This window comes from Phymastichus coffea, unplaced genomic scaffold (assembly GCF_024137745.1).
Source record: "Phymastichus coffea isolate CEN01 unplaced genomic scaffold, Cenicafe_Pcof_1.1 PCOF00039, whole genome shotgun sequence".
NCBI classification, from domain to species: Eukaryota; Metazoa; Arthropoda; class Insecta; order Hymenoptera; family Eulophidae; genus Phymastichus; species Phymastichus coffea.
In genome coordinates, this window is record NW_026706850.1 from 170,106 (window position 1) to 192,033 (window position 21,928).

General features: G+C 48.0%; 1 protein-coding gene across 3 annotated transcripts; it reads right to left on the reverse strand.

The window, feature by feature from the left end:
• Positions 1-450: 450 nt before the first annotated feature.
• LOC131663957 (protein disconnected) lies at positions 451-20,328 on the reverse strand. 3 transcript variants are annotated; one of them, XM_058934757.1, is made up of 6 exons: positions 19,606-20,328; positions 9,478-9,811; positions 5,177-5,302; positions 3,563-3,769; positions 2,009-2,291; positions 451-832 (listed from the first exon to the last, which is right to left on the reverse strand). In XM_058934757.1, exons 1-6 carry the CDS (start codon positions 19,639-19,641, stop codon positions 451-453), a joined length of 1,368 nt encoding a protein of 455 aa, XP_058790740.1. In that variant the 5' UTR covers positions 19,642-20,328. The 3 variants fall into 3 exon arrangements, with proteins under 3 accessions (XP_058790740.1, XP_058790739.1, XP_058790741.1); XM_058934756.1 differs by having other exon boundaries at positions 9,469-9,811; XM_058934758.1 differs by lacking the exon at positions 3,563-3,769 and having other exon boundaries at positions 9,469-9,811.
• Positions 20,329-21,928: the final 1,600 nt, after the last annotated feature.

Consider the following 21,928-nt stretch of genomic DNA (forward strand, 5'->3'; position numbering starts at 1 on the left):
ATCGAATTAATATTACGCAAAGTTGATACGGTTAAATAGTTGAGCGCATCGCAGTCTCGCGGCTCTATCTCGCGTACAAAAATTATACGCATCTACAAAATATTTTACAGTCGAGCGAAGAGTTTTAAAGTACATCACCTAGTTTCTATTTACAAAAAGAGAGACCTTATAGCGCTAGGAAGTGAGAGTGAGTGAGTGTACGAAGGTGAAACTACGAAACGTTTTTCGTGAATAGACTTTAAAAGCTAACTTTCCGGCGTACCGTAGAAGAGAAGGCGTATCCTTCCCTCTCTCCCCTCACTTACAAGCTAGAATAAATAACGTTCTTTTCGTGTTCGTTTTCTTCTTTATACAACACATTTGCGCGCGCAGAGCACTTTAAAGCTCCTCTGTAGCCATTTCACTGGTATCACAATCGCGAACCGCACTAAGGTCCGCGCGAATCGACAACTAGATGTAGTCCGATGGGCAGCTTTCGTTGATCGCTTGAAGTCTATATTGCGAGGCAGACTCGTATACGGGTGGCGCGTCACCCTCAGGCCCCGATAAAGTCGTTGGCACGTTCATCATCATCATTTGTTGATTCGAGTTCGAGCTCAAGTCACTGTAATAAGCACTACTCGGTGCACTACTTAGAGTTGAGGGACCGTCGGGCTCGTTGTCACTTCCAGTGTAACCAGTGTTCTGATACGACGGTTGTGCTTGTTGCTGTTGCTGTTGTTGTTGTTGCTGTTGCTGCTGCTGATGATGATGGTGGTGATGATGATGGTGCTTGTGATGATGAGGCAACGTGGGTCCATTCTCGTACATCTCGTACTCTGGCTCTCGCAACCTACGCAAATTGAAGAAAACAAATACTTAGAGCGCTTCGAAAACGTCTTCATACTCTTGTTACCATCACATTGATTTCTTGTTTGTTATTATACTCGTGTGACAAGGTTGTTAATTGTTTGTTTTTTTATTATTTTTTTATTATTAGTAGTTGTTGGATGCATCTAGATTTCACGAAATATATATATACATATACGTAACTAGTTTATAAGCATAAATTATTGATTATTAATCGACCGACCGACTGCGATACATTTGTAAAAAGATTTTTTATTGATAAATAGATTTGTGAAAAGAAAAATCTAGATACATATAGTGGTAGCTGAGTATTTTTAAAGTAATAACTATACATGATAAATCCGTGTGAATCGTTGAAGAAGGCTCTCTTGTAATTCACGGAGAATAAAAACAAATGAAATTTCCAACGTTTTAAATGATGTTGTTTTTAGTTGCATATTATTAATATTATTATTACGTTTTATGGTTAAGTTTTAATGAGAATTAATGATGATTAAAAGCGCATAAAAGATATTACACAAAGAAGAAAAGCATAAGCAAAATGTAAAAGGGGCTTCCTGCAATTTGCCTTTAGATTTAACGCAATCTTAGATTGTAACAATAATTGTAGTATTAATTTGTATAAAGTTGTAATTAAGAATGAAATAAATTAAAGATAATCAGGTCTAATGGCGTGTTCCTTCTTAACTCCAGTCCTTATTAAAATGCTCCTCACAATGCCGATTATCACTCGCGAACTTGTATCTATTGCACGATAAATTTGTGTTGAAATGGATGTTAAAGAATGTATGTGTGAAATGTTGTAAAAAATAAAAGAAAGGGAACGTATAAGTGAATTTGTCAAAACAAAACAAAACTCAACGTACATCATTTAATCGCAGAGAGATCGGAAATGATCCATTCTAAAGTTCGTCAGTGCCAATCATCATCATGGGGAGTATTTGGTATCGACAACTGAAATGAAGCGTTTTCTCGATTTATTTCTCCCTCATTACTATCAACAATTGAATTTTAAAAGTAAACATTAGCTCTAACGCGTCGTCCTACAAAAGCATTCAAACAACGACAGAAGGTCGATTTTGCATTTTAACAAAGAAAAGTAATAATCAGGTATTTACAATCTCTTTCCCGGAGCTTCGAAAGAAAAGTCAACACTTACCTCTGACTGTGTCGACTACAAAGTGTATCTTGATGCTGCCTATGCAATCCAACGGCATCAAGCTCGTGATAATGTTTGTCTTCGGAGCCACTGGCGTAACTAGCAGCCTGCGAGTCCAACTCGGCGTACAAAGCTTCGTCAGTTTGCATGTGGGTATAATGATTCTCGACAGGTAAGTTAATGGGATGTCGGTGCTGAGGCAGAGTCAATGGGGTCGCGACGCAGCCAGGAGGCCCACCGCCACGACGTGAACCTAGCCATGACCACACGTTCACGTTGTGACCTACGATGAGTAATGAGACGGTGTCATGAGAAAATTTCGCATTCGTTGCCGTACAAAAATCAGACTTTTTCCTTGCGATCGTGCGTCGCTTTGCGAGTTAATAGAGACATTTCGCGCGACGCGCAGAGAGAAAACTAAAGAGGCTTAAGGGAATTTAATGAAGGTAACTCGAGATTAAAAGTTCATTAAAAAAATACAGAGGCTTCTCACTTGTAACGTGTAGTTTATGTCGGGCAGGTCATTAAGTAACCGCGAACAAAAAGTAACGTAATCCATTCCTCGCTGGAACTTTACATAATCTTTTCGTAGAGCCATGCGCGTATGCGCGTATGCGCGTATGCGCGTATACACACACACACACACACACATACTCGTTCTGCGTTTCCACCGCACACCGAGACGACAATGGAGTAGTATCCACGAGAGAGGGGGGAGAGAGAAAAATTACCTTCCGATGGGTTTTTAAGCACTTGTAAAGTACGCATCTATCGTAGGCGCGCGAATGAGACGAAAAGAAACAACACAAGCACACAGCACGCCCGATTGTGCGTCTACATATATAAATATGGCGCGCGCCTCGTATGAAAATTTCATTGCCTTCGGGCGAATTGCTTATGAATGTTTGACGAATGTAGGCGGGTACTTTATGACACTGCGCGCGCTGAATCCTGAATAAGCAGTCAGTGAATTTGTAATCAAATCGTATCGCGTTTCAAAAACTTCTCGTCCTCTTCGATTCGAAAATTTATACGGCTTATATGCAGGCATTGAGAAAAAAGAGAGAAACAAGACCTTCCTCCACCTGCCAACTTGCTTCTCTCTCTCTTTTTTATAGCTTTCCGTATATAGGAAGATATGATAATGACGTATTTCCTGTGCGCGCAAAAGTTCAGCCAAACAACATTTACCACGGCGGAGAGGGGTGGGGGAGAGCTTAAATTACGAAAATATGCAAAACTCCGTGGTGGATGATATTAAAGTACTTTAGCAACAAAAGAAGAACATTGAATTAACTTTGGCGTTTGCGTTGTGGAAAATTCAGCTAATAACCACGGAGCGTGGTTAAGCGTTTATAACAAAGCCTCTTTCTCTCTCGCTACTAACGCCACAAGCAATTCGAGTTTAATCAAGTTTCTCGCGTCGAAAATTAAGCCGTTCAAACGCAGCGCTTGCCGCCACCGCCGATCAATCACTAGCAGACGCCACTTATACTCGGGTACATGCACGCGGCAAAAAGTACGAGGCGGAAGGGTGGTGTATGTAATACTAACCAGGACTAGGAGTGACGTCGTGATAAGGTGGTAGCTTGTCAAGTTCAAGTGCCGGGCGTTCGGGTATGACAGCTAAAGCAGCGCTGCCTGAGCTCGGACTACCCATTGGATGATGATGGTGATGATGATGGTGGACGTGTTGCCTACCGGCTCCGTTGCCGCCACTTCGATGCTGGCCACGCTCTAATGCCATGCCGCAGCAACTCGCTGTGTGCGAACGCGAAATGTGTATGTACGAGAGACTCGTTAGCAAGAGAGACTCCAATTAGACGCGAGACAAAGGCAAAAGCTCTCTCTCTCTCTCTCTCCCTTTGAGTGTGCGTGTATATGCACGTGCAACTCAGGTGTCTGCAGCGCAAGTTTGATGACGGCGAAGCCGAGGTAAAAAAATTTCTTTTTTTTTCTTTTAATTTCTTTGCTAACTCGACCGAGAGCTTAATTCACACGGCGTTCAAGTGCTTTTCAAGTTCGCTCGTAATGAGTCTGCGGTGAAGGAGAGAGCGAGAGCGAGTGAGAGAGAGAGAGAGAGCGCGCGAAATAAATATAACGTGTGTTTACCTTTTTACTTTGGCTCGAACTTTACGTTTTTTTTGCGTCTCGAAATGATGCTCGTTTGGAAAAACGAGATTTTAATTAAAAGCCACTTGACAACAAAGACCAGAGAGAGAGAGAGAGATATTGCCATCAATCATCGTGTGCGCGCGCGGGTAATTTGATTCGAGAGAGAGAAAGAGAGGAAGAATATGTCGAGTGCATCACAAAAGCCTCTTTTATGAATCTCTCACGTATACGAAAATTGATTAGAACTGGAGCACGAGCGAGTAGAGTTGAATATAATAGGCGAAGAGAAGAATCTCACCCCTAACATTTACAATACTCGAGTGAATCTTTTCGATAGATGACATCCGTTTTACAAGCCGTCGGCAATTAAAAAAGGATCGCGCACGTATATACTTTTCGCTACGACTGTACGCCAGCCGTCATAAACGCGTATACGGCTTTATTGTGCGGCTGTCACACTCGCGCGGGGAGTGGCGTTTGAGAGAGAGGAAAAAAAAGGCGGAATTTCGGCGCGATATTATATGTAGATTTTTTTTTTCCACAGACCTCGCTCCCAGGGATTATATATACCTTTTTATTGCGCGATGACAGCTCGTCATCGATTTATATACTCGGAAGCGAAAGCACAATGCCGTCGTCGGTAATCTGATACGTCGATTAATATTTCGAGACTTTTTTTTTCTCTCTCCGTCTCTCTCTCTTTCTCTTTCTCTTTCGGTCGAGACGGGTTTTCATTGTACGAGACAGACGCGTTGATTTATAAGTTTTGAGTATAGAGTTTAGTTTATTCCTTTTTCCATCGACGACTATTTTTTTGTTCTTTTTCAAGTGCTCGTCGCGACTTAATTATTCGCGCGGTGCATTAGCGCGGCAGTCAAAGGGAGCGAGCGCGCGCTCTTTGCGCCAAGTTTCACTGCGGATGATACGCGACACCGACGAGCTCTTCGGTCAACAAACGCAAGAACCTTAGTCTCCGATCGCCACGCACACTTGATATTTCGATGCACTCAAGAGGGACGGATAGAAGGTAAACTGCCACGGAGGAAAGCTCACCTCTGCCGCCGGCGCTCTTCATTCTCCTGCAATGCAGCAGCGTGACCATGATAACGGCTCCGATCCCCGCAGAGATGAGCGAGACGATGACTAAGGTCAACACCCAGCCAAGCTCGCCTGGTGCCTCTGTAACAAAACAAAAAAAAATCAAACGCTTTTATTTCGGCCGAGACCATTAGACGTTAAGTTCAAGACAATGGAGCGAGCAGAGAGCAAGCAAAATCTGCTCGATAATGATAATGCTGTATCTCTGCTGTGCGCGCGAGGGGAGAGCGGAGGACGACGACTTTGGTATGCTTTTAGCCAAAGTGAATTGTGCTTGTTAATTTAGGGATGCTGTCTGACTGCCACCCGCGGAAGTGAATTGGATGTATAGTTTCCGCGCGTATCGATCGCATACGACGCTCCGGATATCTCGTTGGACGGATATCCTAGAAGCTCGGCCAAACTTTCGAGGTACATAAATATCAGAAAGTTTATCGCTTACCTAAAGCGCCGCTTATCGCTTTTCGATTGTAACGCGCGGATTAAACGCCTACCGACGTCAATTTTTCCCGTTCGCGCGTAACAAAAATCGCGTGCTCTCCCCCCTAACCCCCCCCCCCCCCCCCCCCGCGGAAGAAGACGAAGAGGAGAAAAAACATGAGGGCCAATTTTAACTTTCAAATTTTTCCACATTCCAATACGCTGAATAATTCAAGCACATCTAGCGCGCGGCGGCGGTAAAAACTTTCGCGTCCGTCGTCTCGAAAATAACATCAAGGTGAGCGCCGCCTGCCGCCCCGAAACTGCAATTAAAACCCGTGTATAAAGTCTACCTCGTAAAACACGTCGCACGGGCGCGTGCAAACTATAATTATTCGCACTTATGCGCGCTCGCGTGTGCGTGTGTCTGTGCGAGAGCATCGACGATTTCCGAGTATCATCAAAGGCGCGCAGCAGCCGACGTCGGGAGGATTCGGATTGAAGAAAGAACTCCGCGCGTATATAAATAACGAGCCTGCGCGGCGAAATCTTAGAGAAACAAACCGTAAAAGTCGACTCTTATCGCTCTTATATATTCCGAGAGAGAGACGGCGTGATATTTCTTTCCTCTCTCTCGGCAAGCCACTCGAAGAGTGCGCGTAATCTCGTTAGCGCGACGAATTATTAAAAGACTCCGCGCGCGACGTTCACGCCGGCCGCATACGCAAGTGGCATTAAACGTGAAAAGCGTCGCCGAAGAATCGGAAATTCCTCGCCGCGCTCGCGAGAAGATTGGACAGAAATTTTGTCGCGCTCTCACGCGCCAGCTGATGATTGATAATACGAGTATTCTCCGTGCGCGCTCAGTACCTTTTGTGGTGCACCGTTAATTCACGCGTCGCTATCTCCCTTTCGACATCTCGCGGTTGTATTTCACCCGCCGAGGGAGAGAGAGAGAGAGAGAGAAAGATTCTGTGCCGATGCATCCGAAGAGGGAAAAAACAATTTGCAGGATTTCCTGCGCAGCGCGCCGCTGTGTACTAGCGGTTTATTGTGTGCTATCGGCGAAGGGGAAATGGAATTTTTCGAGGAGTTCATCGATCGCGCCGGTATAGTAACTCTCATTTCACGCTCGAAGCTCATCGGTCAAAAAATACAGCCTTCTGCCAGATAGCTTTAATTAGATCGCAGAGAAAGAGAGACAGAGACACGCACACGCACACGCGCACGCATGAAACAAGGACCGTTAGACAATCGAATATCCATTATGGCGCCTTTCTTTTGCTTCATCTCCCGATCGATTTTTCGATGGATGGCTAATGATTGGAACGATTAATGATCGCGCGAGAAGAGGCGTACGTAATTCGATATTTCGAAATGATTAGATAATGTATGGGCCTTGCTGCCGCACGCGAGCTTAATTTACGTTGCGCACACGCGGACACGCGCGCGCATCTGATAATCCCTTGAAATATCTCGGATATATCATTTTTTTCTCTCTCTCTCTCTCTCCCTCTCTGTCTCTCCTCCTCGCCCTCGCGCTCGGGGGTAACAGGTGCTCGACACTCTCCTCATAAATCGGAATTTCGCACAATGCTACACTCGCGAGTCTGGCTTGCGTCTTCATTATACAAAACGCATAGCGGGGATCCCCGATTTATTAACTGCCATCTCCAGAGAGAAGAAAAAGCGTTCTCTCTCGCGGTATGGGGCGAGGACCGCCCGCTGTATAGATATATATAAGAAAACCTCGAGCGCGCTTTATACAAAGGAAAAAGAGATTGACGCGATTAAGCGATCTGTCAATATACGACTATGCGTGTGCGTGATTGTATACACGCGCGAGAGAGCCGAGCCGTTGCGACGACGAGTACTTGGTTTCTTTTTCTCTTTCTTCTCCCAATTAAAACGAGCGCCAACTAACCATTTCCTTCCGACGACCAGTCTTCTTGTCGATAAGCATCGACGAGAGAGAGAGCGCATTTTTCCAATCTCGCTTATCGTGCTCTTCAACTCTTTCATTCGATGAAAGCTTATAAGTGCGCTCTAGTCTCTTTTTGTGTTAATCCAACGCGCGATATCGAGTTCTTGTTTTCGTCATTTTGTATTATATATATAACAATATACTTATAAGCTTCCATCGTATATATATATATATTTTTTTTTTCGATGTAGTCTATATGACACTCTTGTTCTCTGTCTCTCTCGGTATATACACTACAGTGCACGGGGCTATAAAAGAACATTTTCTCTCAGCGCGTAATGCTCCGAATCGAAGCACATATACAGGACTCGAAACGATTTTACCGAAGTGCTTTTACCTTTGCAAAGTAGTACGCGTAACCATCCATTTGCTTCTCTCTCCCTTTATCCTTTGCGCGTATCGATATATATTATTCGCACGAGAGAAATGCCGCGTGGTTTCCCAGGAAAATTCCTTACCTTCGGAGACGAGGAGACGCGTATACATGTACACATTGTAGCTGCGCGATGCGATCGAAAAGTGACAAGCTGTCGACGCGGTAGCAGCGCAAGGTGTGCGCGATTCAATGGCTGCACATATATCCTCTCTCGCTCTCTCTCTCCTTTCTCGCGCCGAGGGTATAAATCTACGTTGCGATCGTCGCTGCGATTATCAGCGCCGCCGCGCCGCGCCTTCTTCTCTCGTATGCGTTTGAATTAGCTTTTGCCACACACGGCAGAACCCCGCGCGAGGAGAGGAAAAAAAGAGCAGACGATTATCATACCCGAAGGATCTCCTTTTTTCACGCGGCCTTGGCGAGAAGACGTAAAAAAGAAGAGCGAGATTGTAGTTCGAGAGAGAGAGAGAGAGAGAGAGAAGCAAGGCTTTAATTGCAGTTTTTCACGCCGCCCTACGTTCAAGCTGCTCTTTTAATTACGACTCGACGGCACTTACGCGTGAATTCAGGACGTAGTAAAACGAGAAAGTGCGCTGTAGAGAGAGAGTAGTATGCCACAGAGCTTTAACGAGCTTGAAATCCAATATCTCAATTTCAAAACTACGATCAAACAAACGCCATTCTCTCTCCGCCCCTTGCCGCGGTACAAAATGAGACCCCTCCCCCCACGGGCCGCATCCGCGGGAGTTCTTTTAGTTCCAACGCGGCGCGGCACATTTTAAAAATAATGTTTGACAACTGCGCCGGCACTGAGCGAAAATTCATGTTTAATTAAGCTTTTTGCGGCGTGCGTTGGCGAAAGCTCGTCGAGCGTATAAATCATGTAAGCGCGTTCATTTTTTTTATTTAATAATCTCCACCCGTACCAATAGCCATTTTATTCAAGTGGAATTCACCTTTGTTTATTTATTTATTTCGTTCGTTTGGATGATTGGGGAGAGCTTCTTTTTCCCAATATCATAAATTTTCAAAGCGGCCCTCATCATAAATTGAATTTAATAATAAATCGCATTTTTCCTCGCACATTAATATCATTCGGAAGGCGCAGAGAGAGAGAGAGAGAGAGAGAGAGAGAGGGAGAGAGAGAGAGAGAGAGAGAGAGAGAGAGAGAGAGAGAGAGAGAGAGAGAGAGAGAGAGAGAGAGAGAGAGAGAGAGAGAGAATTCTAAAACTTTTATGAAGTCGGAATAAGCTTTTTACGCTGGCGAGAGGTAACTCGGGCTGGAATTGCGGGAAAATGCGATTGTCTTCTTATATATCGAAAAATCAATGAGGGAAGCGAGGCAAGCGCTTCCGTATGTAATTCCCATCTCGAGTCGACGTTCTCAAACTCAATAACACATTCATCTCGGGCTACGCCATTTGAAAGTTTGCCGTCGCTGGAAACAGTAGGAAAAGGCTCTCTCACCTAACGTACCGTCCAAAGAGAAGGAGTACCTATCGTTCCTAAGCGCCCAAGAGCAGAGATCACAGGTGGTCAGTCCGTCGGTGGGCAAGCTCTCTTCGGCCATGAAGGGCGGCCGCGGCGGCGGTGGCACGAAGCTGCCAACAACGGCAAACAACGAATCCAAGTCGCTTCTGTCGGACGGCGAGTAGTAGAGTAACTCTTCCTCGGGCACACCGTCGAACCAACTGTCCGAGTCAACCATCTCGCTACTTCTTCTCGCCACTTCACCTTCTTTCCTGCTGCTGCTGCTGCTCGCTGTCGTCTTCTTCGTGCTTGTGCTGCTCGTCGTACCGGCAACACTTGTCTGCAATTATAAATCAGGATTTAGCGATGGGCGAAATTCACGCGCTCCAACTTCGGCGTCCAATTAGCGCCAGGCCAAGTTTGTTTCGACCGAGACAGAGGCAAACGTGCAACTCGTCTCTCTCATTCGTCTTTCAAACATAGAGAGAAAGAGAGAGAGAGAGAGAGAAGATTGCGCGGGCGAGCGCGATTCTTTGAGCCACTCTCGAGGAATAACGAGTTCTGCAAACATTTTTCTCCGCTATGTGCCGCCTGCAAAACCTCTCGAACGAGCCATTTTCCATCCCGGCTTTTTTAGTTGCGCAAACATTTCAAATCGAATAAATGTAATAAACTGCGTGTTTACTCAATCCAGCGCGCGTCTTGATTTACGTGCGAAAATCGCCCTCCTCCCTCTCTGCCCCTCGAGATGCAACGAAATTATTTTCAGAAGCAGTAATAAGTTTCTCGAAAGGCGAACTTTTCACTCTTTCTCGTCGTTACGCACTTTCAGAGACTGCAATCATCTCATCAAGGTGTACATATACACGAGGATTGTACTGCCCGAAGGAAAACCAGTCCGCGAGCGCACCAAGCGTACTTTTCTGCAAAATCCTTCTCGAAAGCCTCGGCGCGAGCATCCTTCGTAGAGGGCAAAAAAAAAACATGTCGCGTTGAACAATGGCTACTGAGACAAAAGAATTGGATCGAGCGTGAAAAGAAGAGAAGGCCGAAGGCCCAAGGAAGTCGCAGCCAGACTCGCCTAAATGTATGCGTATATATCTGGCACACTCGGGGTAATTAGCCGCGGCACGCGCGTTCCACGATAGTCGGCTAATTAATGTCGTAGCCTTGGCTCGCAGGTACAATAGCGGCATCGGCGCGGCGCGCGATGACAGTCGTCGTCGTTCGAAAATGAGATGCGCACAAGGCTATCTACCTATCTCTTCCTCTCTCTCTCTCTCTCTCTCTCGCTCTCGCTCGCTCTCGTTAAAGGCACAGTGTGCCGAGCTTGGGCAGTATATAACGGATAATTGACAGCGGCACGGCCTGAAAAAGCGGCCGAGCGCTCGTAAATTCTTCAGTCGCTCTCTTTCCGAAAAACAAATGTGTCAGCACAATGGCGGCATTGTCCGTCCGCGGGCGTACGTGCGCCAAAGGTGTCGATGTATACGTAATTGGCGAAAAGCTCGAAGCGCGGGAAAATTTCACCGCGGCGACGACGACTCAATCTCACGGATAACGACTCAATCCTCGCCGTGGAGCGTGGTATCGCGTCCCCTCTCGCTCGCTCTCTCCATCCGCCTCGGATGCATTAACTGCGATCTCCTCGCTCGCGCTCGCTTATCGCTGAAGGGGTATAAATTTCAGCACTCTCCGCGGCGCGGAGTTTGTTTGATTTGCCGAGCGCGAGTTGACGCTTTAATTGACTCCCGATCCGATGATTTACGGCTCGGCTCGCGATACGCTTTAGTGCTTGCGAAGCGCTGTCGACTCGGCGCCGCTGTCCTCTGGCCCTAGCCCCCGCGATCGCGCGAGCTTTCGCTGGCTCCTTCCTCGGCGCAGAGGCATTGCCCGATGAAATTGTTAGCTCTGTCTCGGGCGCGAGAGAGCGTAAGAGAAACCTGTTATTTCGTAAAGGCTCTCCCGCGCGCGCCGAGATTACACGCTGTCAAGCGCGCATTCCTTTTTTCCCGCTCGATCATCATCTCTCGCTTTGCCCTCGACGTCTTGATCGGAAGCGTAATTTTTGGCCCGCGCGAGCAGGCTAATAAAGAGATAAGGCTCGCGCACGCCTTGTTTCCTTTTGTGCGTTGCCGAGCCGGCGAACTGATCGAATTGCCAGGCATGTTAAGGTGAAAAAGGCCATGCGCACGATGACGTGTGTCGGAGCTTCGGTAAGACAATGACTTCGTGGAAAAGACACTACAGGGGGGCTGCTTTCGCGCCATGACCAAGTACTTTTTTGAGAGAGACAGTCAGCGAGCGAGCGAGAGAGAGAGAGAGAGAGAGAGAGAGAGAGAGACCCCCTTTTCTGCCGTCGCTTTGTGAAGCAGCAGCTCTCCCTCGGCTGGCGCCGCCGTCGCCGCCGCCGTCGCCGTCGTGTGAAGGGTTAAAATCTCGTCTGGCGACCGAGAGGGGGAGAGTGTACGCGTGTGTCTGGATGATGTGTCTTATCAATGATGCATTCACAATCTACTACTACTCCCTGCAGCCTGCAACTGACCGACCCTCTCTCGTTCGTCCGTCCGTCCGTCCGTCGACGTTGATCTCTTAATCATTCCGGGTATATTTTTCCGCTGATCATATTTCCAGCGCTGGCCGGACCCCACGTCCATCCTTTTCCCTCTCTCGGCTGATGTTTGCTCTCTCGGGACGGGCGAGCGGGCACGCGCGCGCGGGTGGCGGCTGCGCGGGGCGGTATCGTCGAGGGAAATTACACAGTCATTTGCTGCCGATTATGCGTCTCCGCTTTCCATGCCAGCCGCGCGGCTGCAGCGGACTGCGAAATCAGCCCCCGAGATCGGTACGCTAAGTAGCCCGGCCAGCTTCAATATCGAGATGCCGATGGATCGCTGCGCGCGCGCTCGCCGAGATTCTAATCGGACCGCGGCGCCGTCAATAAGCCCGCAATCCACTTGACATCTGGCACGAGGAAGCTCGAGCGCAAAGATGGCTGCAGCGCGGCGAGAGAGTAAGAGAGAGAGAGAGAGAGAGAGAGCGCAAACACCGGCGAGAGGATATAGCTTGCGTTTGCGGTTTTCTGCGGGGAGAAAAGAGCGCGAAGGGTATAAAGGTTAATGAGCGAGCTGAGCCCGCGGAGCGCAACCTATTATTTCAGCTCCTCTCGAAGCCGACAAGCTGCGCACCGCCAGCAACAAGAAGATGAACAAGAAGACGGAGAAGAAGAGAAAGGCACAAGGCAATCGTATATATGTGTGAGAGGGAGCAGGGGGGAAGGGCCCGAGTCTCCGCTGGCGATGGTTAAAGTTAGCGCGGCGGTGGGGGAAAGTGGCAGACCTTGAGCTGCCAGCGCTAGACATCTTCATCCTGCGCCCCGAGCGCTACCTCACCCATATACCTGTGCGCGCGCGCACGTGTGTGTAGCCAATTTAATCCGATCATATTAGCCTTCGTATAATCTCCTCGTAAAAGCCTCTCCTGCAGCGGCAGCGCGCACTTATCGTACGTGGCTTTATGGCTTAATACGCGGAGAAAGGAAAAGCCAAAAATTCCCGAGGAGAGCAGCTGCGCGGGCGAGTAAAAATTTGTTCCTAACAAAGCCGCGCCGCATGGCGGTGGGTCTCGTGCTTGCGGAAACTGCACGATACTCACGAGCCCCACGTGGAAAAATAGTAGGAGGGGACACACATTAATGCGGCGAGCGAGAGAGAGAATCGTCGTCTTTTTGCCGCGCACGAGAGATCGAATGTGCGATCGGCCACCAGCAGAGAGAGAGAGAGAGAGAGAGAGAAAGAGAGACCACCACCTTCGCGTTTCTTCAAAGATATACGCAAAAAAAGGATAGTGAAGAATGCGCGGCGAGCCGCTCGCGTACGTGCGCAGTGTATCGTTATCAGAGGCAATTAGAGAGAGCGAGCGAGGCTCGTTAGCATTGTTTCCGAAATTCTCGCACTTTTCGGATGAAGCGATTATCCATAGGCAGGAAAAAAGGTTAATAGGTTAATGTTTTTTTTTGGCGAATTCCGCGGCGAACTTGTGCCTGTCGATACAAAGGAGACAAGATTATTAAGTGAAAACGAGCGCACGACGAGTATTGCGAGACTCATTCTCGCGCGCCTCGATCGTAAAACGCTTTTCGGTTGCGCATTTGCATAATTCGCTTTTGATGATGACTCCGCGTTGCGCCGAGTTTACGCTCGAACTCACCCCAGTCATTACCCCCCGCGCGCGTGACGAGATAAGTTTTAACTGTGAACGGGAAAGTTCGCGCGAAAGCTGTCCGAGGATGGGGATTGATGACGCGTTACAACAGCTTGGCAGAGAAATGGAGCAAGCTTGGCTCCACCCCGATGTATCAATTTGACGAGCATCGAACAGAGAGAAATTTCACGTTCACAAGGTAAATCCGGCTACAAGAAGCGACAATGGCGAGCGGTATCTTGTAATGCGAGCACTTCAACACCTGCTTCCGAGAAAGGAAGACCACAAATTCGTTAAAAGGAATAATAGACGCGATGACTGTCTACGAGATGCGCGCCTGTGTGCGCGTGTATTGACGGGCGATTTGGACTAATGCGCCCGCGCGGTAGAAGCATAACAAACACGAGCGGAGGTGTGAATGAACGAGGAAATTTTTCATTTGACAGACGGTTGACTTTTTCCCCGGGCCGTACGAGCGCGCATGCGGTGCGACACAACGCAAACCACAAAGAGCCGACGACGAGAGGCGACCAGGTGGAGGGGAAAAACGATTTGGAGTGGAAAAGTATTCAAAATACACAACTGCCAGCTGCGCGCTATATATAGGTATCGCATTCACCGGATTTGTCAACGAAAGAAAAAAAAAAACACGGATAATTCGCCAAAAAAAAATATAAATCTCCGGTGTGGCATTGTGTCGCTTTAAATCCTTGCGCTGTAATCACCTCATTGACAACAAATAAGAACTAGTCGATCGTCGAGGAGGAGAAGAATTTTTCCATCGCAGTATTAAGGCTTTTGTGCTCGTATAAGAGACAGGTATACAAGAAAATCCCCCCCCCCCCTACACACACAAACATACATACACAATAGTGCAGCGTTTTTCTTTGTGCCTCGTATTTCCAGTCCAAATAATCCCACGGAGACACTCGAGACATGACGTTCTCTCTCTCTCTCTCTCAGCGAGCGCGGCGACGGCGGCGACCACTTCACGCGGAAACGTACCGAGTGCTCGTAGTAATTAAGGGAGGGATGAAACAAGGTGTGCTTTTTTCGCGCGCGCGCGCGCGCGTAAAGTCCGACCAACGACTGCTTTTGATGTCTGTATGGCGCGAGTGATTGCGAACGACGACGCTCCTATTGTTTATTCGCCGGAGCAGCGGATTGTCTCGCCCGCGACAGAGAAAAGAGCTTTTCTCAACTGACAGGCCTCCCAGATTCATTAAATTTCCAACGGCGCGGCTTGCCCGAGATTCGCGACAATTAAATCCAGCCGCCGCGCGAGCGAACTCTCCTTTCAGAGGCGCGCGCATCGCCGCCAATTCCCGTCCGCGGAGTTGCGCATATTTTATATTTACCCAGCAACTCGGAAACGAACGACCGGTATCAAGCGTCAATAATGCGCGGCGTGTATAAAGTCTTGCTCACGTGTGCACTGTACGTAAAACGAGAGAAATTCGAATCTAAAACCAATACTCTCTCTCGTGTTTTATCGGAAGGGGATATGTAGCAGGGACAGGCACACGTATCGCGCGTCGCTTGTTTACAGAGTATAATCGAAAAACGATCTCTCTCCTACATCCATTGTCCGGCAAACCTCATTACAACATAAAATCCAAACAGAGAGAGAGAGAGGGAAAACGACTTCCTCGATAGCAATTATGACTTCATCGCGTGGAGCGCGAGTAAACGAAATAAAATAAAAAAAAAAGGAAAAAGGGAAGATCGGTAATGTTTACACGATGGATCATCGTGAACGCAGTGACAATGAGCCGACGTCCCTATCAATTACTGTATGAGGGAAAAAGCGGCGAGTGGCTTTTCATCCCGCGGCGGCAGCGTCGGCGCGCTTTACTTTTTCTTGCTCCTCGGTCGATCGGACTCTTTCATCCTTATGGGAAAGTCGTCGCCTGCATAGGTGTTGTAAAGACGTTCATCCGCGTTTAACGAGCACAAGTAGGCATAGCGCAGCCGAAACCACGAATTCACGGCCGGCCGAGCCCTTTATTGTTTTCTTGAAATTTCTCCGACACAATTGGAGGGGACCGACCTTCTCGTTAGACCACGGTGCGAGAGGATTACGCTTGCGCAGCGATAATTGGAGGGAATATGCTGGCGTTTGCGGGAAAACCGAGGGCTTTCACAACTCTGCGGAAGATATGGATTTTGTTTGTGTAACTTTGCTCGTTTGCTCAGTGGTCTGCGCGATTCCATTCTTTTACACTCAATTTGTAATTGAAAGGATGGCTTTTCACGCGTAAGCGTGTGAGTATTGAGAGAGAGAAAGAGAGAGAGTGAAAGGGTGAAAGAGTGAATTTTATTTCAACGTCGAACGTTAATTAAAGAGCTACGCAGTAAAATTGCGTAGTTTATAGAAGCATAACTGTGCGCGTAAAAAAAGGAGTATAATTTAATAGGAAAACTCGCAAATGTGAAAACGAGGAATGAGAGAGCGAGAGAGAGAAATAGGCATACATCAACTTTTATCCAACAAATTAAGAAAAAAAGCGAAGAAAGAAAGCTCGAAGCTCGTGGAATGAAAACAGCAAAAGTTTCAAGTATGACCGTTATCATACTTCTGAGTGTTCTCTAGCGAAGCAGCGGCCTCCTTTTTCTCCTTCAGTCGTATAATAAATTCGCGTGTGCCCCCAAGTTTTCGGGGTAAAAGTTGAAAAGCGCTCGCGCGCGGAACCTGCAGCACAAGGAAGTTGGACGTCGCGGCCGCGCGCGTACGTGCGGAATAGTACCGTTGCCGCGGCATATTGCGGTTTTGTTTGTTTATTCGGTTATAGGCGTGCGCGCGCTCGCGCGACAGGTTTTACGGCGTCAATGTAAAAAGAGGCGCTCTCGGCAGAAGCGAGTCATAAAGTGGTTGATGCGCGCTGCGCTGTTAATGTTTCCCTCGTCGTGTATATATATAAAAAGCTAATTTCTTCTACTACTTTTTCTTGTTGCGTCGAGGATGTTCAACAAGAAAGTTATATCTTCGCGGCTAGGTATGGCGTGGTAAATACCACGATCAACCAAGGCAAAGTGTGTCTATATATAAAGTGGATGATACTTGACGCGCGAGTTGAATTTCTTTCCTCAAGTTTGTTTGCGAGGCTTTGAAGCAAAGTACACGCCGAGTAGTAGTATATATACACACAGTGCGTTCATCGACAGCGGCGGCAAGTTCGGAATTCCCGAGGAGAAAAAAGACGCGGCGCCAAAGCGAAAGTTGAGACTCTTTTGTGCTGACAATCATCGTTTTTGATAACGGTGCGCGCGGGCTTACCTGCTTTCAAAGTGCCTCGAGAAAGTTCGTGGAGGGTGGAGGGGGCGAATCGAGCTGTCGAACGTGTTGTTGCTCGATAAAAGAAGTGCAGCACAACTTTGCGCAGACGCAATTAACATCGAAACAACAAGAAACTCCGGCAAAGTTGACAATGCACAACGCTCGCTCCATTTTTAACGAGTTGTATAACGCCCAGCTCACGATCTACTTACTTTCTACGTTCGTCGCGCGAGCGGCTTGACGTTTTCGTGATAAAGCCATAAAATCCATTCTACTTTGTCGACCAAGAGAGAGAGAGAGAGAGAGAGAGAATGAAAGTCTATAATATCCCTTTCCCGCGCCGTAAGTTTATAAAAACGTAAGCCGACGTTATTTTTTGTTTTATTTTATTTTTCGTCGCTGTAATAAAATCTCAAGACACACACGAAAAATAAGAGAAACAAAAATGAGCACAAGCGACCGTTTTACGATCCTAGGTATAGTAAATCATCGCGTCTAGGAGCTAATAATCACAGAGCGTTTAGCGAGAAAGGAAATTTATAGCCCGCGGTGTAGGCAACATATGTCGGACGGTCAGACGAAAAAGGCGCCTTCATAAACACATTATAGCGGGGCCCTTTGGCTCGCTCGATTTTTCATTTCCTCGGAGCGTACGCCCCAAAGCGGAGCGGCGGTAGCAGTGGCCTTGTCAAAAACCATCTGCTCGCTTTTCCCTATAACAGAAACTCGTGCTCGCGCGTCCAAGAAAAGTCGGTCGCGAGATAGGCGTAATACAAACTTCTCTTTTAGACGTGCACGTCTCTGCGCCCGGGCGAGCGAATTGCGTAAACACGGCATATGGACCGTTAGCAAAAGACGACAGAGGCAGAGAGGCCTATGCGCGAGCGCGAGGGATGAGTTATGAGGAGGACGCGCATGCATTAAACATGAGTGCGGCGTCGACAGATGCTGCCGAGATCTAATTAAGCTCTGCGCCCGCCGCCCGCCTCGCCCGCGTCCCGCGGAGTTTGCCAAAAGTTTTGTAACCTCCCGCTCGCGCGCGGCGGCATGCGGGAGGGAGAGAGAGAAAGAGAGAGACAAGACGTTTCAATTCACGCGCCCCGCGAGCTTCGCTTTTTTTCTCGTTCTGTCTTTTCATTGAACGATAAAAAATGAGGCGCGCAAGAAGGCTACAATACTGTCGTGTCGCCGCCGCCGTTGAAGACGACGACGACGGCAAAGAGAGCGGGAGTGATGTATGGTGCGAGAGGAGGGCTGCTGCCGTGACGTGACGCACGTTGCTGCCGCCACGGCGTTTGTTGTTGCGAGGGTGTGAACGCGCCGGACTATCTGCCGTGCGTGTGCGCGCCGAGCGGAAGTTTTGTATTCTGCCGCACGCCGTTGCTTTGCGCCGGACAACGTTTTTCCCACTAGCCCCCGCCTGATTTACGGCGTGTTTTACGAACTGCGTCCACGTGAGCCTACACTTGGCGTCTCCCGTTGAGTTTGTTGAAATGATCAGTCGACGCAACTCCGGGGCATACGCGTCGATCTTCATCTTTGCGTTGGACGCGAAGAATTTCACGCAGGTGGATTTCACGGATTGGTCAGAATCGCCAAGACTAACAATATCGCTGAATTAGCGCAGGCGAGCAGTGTAAAGTTGCATTCGAGGCAAACAAGCCGGACGAATGTAATCAAAATCATTGCATTAATTTGGCGCGCATATATATACAGTGCAATCAAGTTCTATTTCAGAGAACGAAGTGTACCCACTGCTCTGCATAATACAATTTTCGTCAAATATATATATACATATCCATAACTCTATCTCATAACAAACGCTTCTGCATATATATCAGACGGGATATCCGAGTGTAGAGAGCGCTGTACTAAATGTTAGATTGTTTGAGAGGCAAACGAGAAATTAGAATTTCAGACATTGAATTTCCCAGTGATGCCTATATAGTCGATTTGCAGAAACACCAGGCTGCCTGCATTCGAAGTCAAAGCATATATACACCCATTCACGGCACAATAGGCAAACATTTCACTCGGCAACTGCACGCGCAGCTCTCTCGGCTTGTAGGATACACATCGGCACTACATAAACCGCAGAAATTGACAAACATCAAAAAGGAGAAATGTCATAGACATCAAAAGACGGCATTTCTGCTCCGGCGCTGGTGAATATTCAAAAACACAAAATCCCAGGCAAACGCGGCGACAGACGCGGCTGCGGCGCAGGCTCAAAAGCCGAAGCGGTGCGGAGAGAAAAAGAGTCGCGCGGCCGCGCACAACCTTGGCATAGCCCGAGCGAATTACGCTCTTTAGAAAAGCGCCCGTGCGGGATCGTCACGCACGTTCCTCAAGGCTATACGCCCGAGCGAAATGGGTTTTTCGTGTCGCTCAAGAAACTCGCTATACAGTTTTCTCTCTCTCTCTCTGTCTCTCGTCGCACAGCTGCGCGCGCGAACGACAGACGTAACGAGGCTAATCCGTGCGCGTGCCGCGCCAAAGTTCGCTGATGCGTTTAAAGCTCCGCTCCCTCGAAAATAAGCAACGCGAGTTTAGCCAATTACGACTGTCGCTCGGCACTGCCAGGACGTCCGCGATATCGCCGAGGACCGTTGAATAGGGAGGCAAACGAAGATTTATTCGCTGCCGCTACTCACGCTCAAGTCTTCCATACTGCAATTGCCCAGGATCATGAGACGCCTTCTCTCCTCTTTTCCTCAGTTGTGTTGCGCTTCTTTTGCTCGCGTCATAACGATAGACCAGACACCACTCTCGCACCAAGCGCCCGTATATACACGACTGTGTGTGTGTGTGTGCGTATACAGCTACACACACACACGCGCGCACACACAACTCACACGAGAGAAGGTTTTGCAACGGAAAGAGAGGAGCACACACGCGAAGAGAGAAGAGCAAGTTGCACGGCGCAGGGCCTTGATCCGCTGGACCGCCGCGCTCTGCTGCCGGCTACGGACCACACACAGGCATTCAAGTCTCTTCTTTGCCGATCTTCCTCGCCTCTCTCTCTCTCTCTCTCTCTCTTCCAGCCGCGACTTTGTACTTTAGCTCTTTCGACCAAACACCAGCCTAATCCTTTGACGTAACCATCGTTATTTTTTTTCGTCGATCTCCCTCGCGCACAATTTCCAATGCACACCTCGACGAAACGTGACAACAAACAGAAAAACCCAAACGACTTCCGTTTTAGAAGAGCACTTGTGACGACACTTGGCTGAATCGTGTGTGTGTGTGTGTGTGCGCGCGCGCGTGTATTTGCAAAACAGAAGAGCGCGTGCTTAAAAAAAAACGAAACAAAACAAAACAGCGATCAGTGGCAAACGGAAAGGGTTGAGAGCGTGCGCAAGCACGTCCGAATTACTCGGCGCTTGCCACTCGACTGACGCTCTCTTTGCCGCACGACGACCGCGCTGCTCCCTCTGAGAGACGACGGTATAGTGGGGGGAGTGCGCGCGGCTTCCTTTCTCGGGGGGAGCTGTGTCGCGCGCGCTCGCATTATGTGTGTGTGCGTGTGTGTGTGTGTGTGTGCGTGTGTGTATACGTATATATTTAGGAGAGAGAGAGAGCGGAGAGCCGGCGAAACGAGTGAAGCTTATATCGACGAAGCGAGTGAGAGAGACCGACCACGGGATATTGATTTCGACTGCATGATGTCCAAGCGATCGCGCTGCAACTTTCAAATGCCCGCCCCGCGATAGATACCCATCCCGCTCTCTGATCGACCGAGCCGATGCACGCGGGCACGAAACGAGAGAGGTTTAATTGCAAGCTCCGTAGGATGCATTTGTGGGTGGGGCGAGGGGATTTTAATATTGACGGCCGTACGCACCCGGACAAAAGCTACACTTTTTATTGATGGCTACGTGTCCGCGCGCGCGGCCGATTTGTTTTTAATTTTAACCCGCTGTCAGGGACGGCTCTCGCGGGAATGTTGCTGCTTTTTTCAGGATTTTTTTCCGCATCTTTTTGCCTTTGTTTTTCGCTTGTTTTACGAGCGCGCGTCAACCATGCGGATTTTTTAGAGACAGTTTTGCCATGTTTACGTTGTTTCGTTTTGTTCTCCGATGCCGATTATTTTGGCGATCGCCGAGCTTTTTCGCCGGTCGGTTTTATTTCGTATCGTCAGCGGATTTGATCGATGACTCGGGAACAGAATTATTTTACACGCGTTAAACATCAGAAAGAGAAGGATGCAGGTGAAATAGCTGTGCAGCGAGTGATTTGAATAAAGCGACGCACAGGAATGCGTTATTGCTAATGGAGCTCCAATAATCATAAAGTTTAGGGGGGCGGACGTAATCATGAAACTGGCACGGCGTAATTTCCATTTAGCGCTCGATAATCTATTATCTCTAAATCAAATGTTTATATTACTCGCGCTGCACAAATTTATAGACACGTAGCTCGTGTAATTTCCATAGCGAATCAGTTTTTAGACTGCAGCACAGACAGTAAGTTTGGCGAGAGGGCAAACAAACGCGAATTTGATTTCGTAATAAATCTTGGCCGCTGCTAGAATATTGGAAAGCGAGCGCAAAACGATAACGAATTCCAAATCTGCAATTCTGTATAAACCCCTTTCGATACCAATATTTGCATGAATAGGATTTGAACTGCTGCCAAATGGCTTGCAACGATGTTTTCTGAAAGAGCCATCATTGCTATTATTTCATACTTCCCGCGAGCGCTCGCGCAAGCGGGCAATCATATCGGGGGCCGAACGAACATTCCAAAGATGAGAATTGTCGACGCGAATTAATGTCTCTTGTGCTCGCGTGCTATTTTGCATGATATTGACTTTCATTTGAATAAATGATTTTCCGTGCAATTACGTTTTTCGGCCACGCTGCCAGACCACTGTGACATTTGCGATTTTCTCTCTCTCTCTCTCTCTCTCTCTCTCTCTTTAGCTCATTCTCCAGCATCAAATGTTCTTTCCTTGGAATTTTGTTATTCATCATT

Excerpts from the sequence above, each read along its gene's own strand:
- LOC131663957 (XM_058934756.1), bottom strand. The coding sequence starts at position 19,641 with ATGATCCTGGGCAATTGCAGTATGGAAGACTTGAGC. Across the intron at positions 9,812-19,605 it reads GCAGTATGGAAGACTTGAGC|ACAAGTGTTGCCGGTACGAC; the intron begins GTGAGTAGCGGC and ends TTATAATTGCAG. Across the intron at positions 833-2,008 it reads TGTAGTCGACACAGTCAGAG|GTTGCGAGAGCCAGAGTACG; the intron begins GTAAGTGTTGAC and ends CAATTTGCGTAG.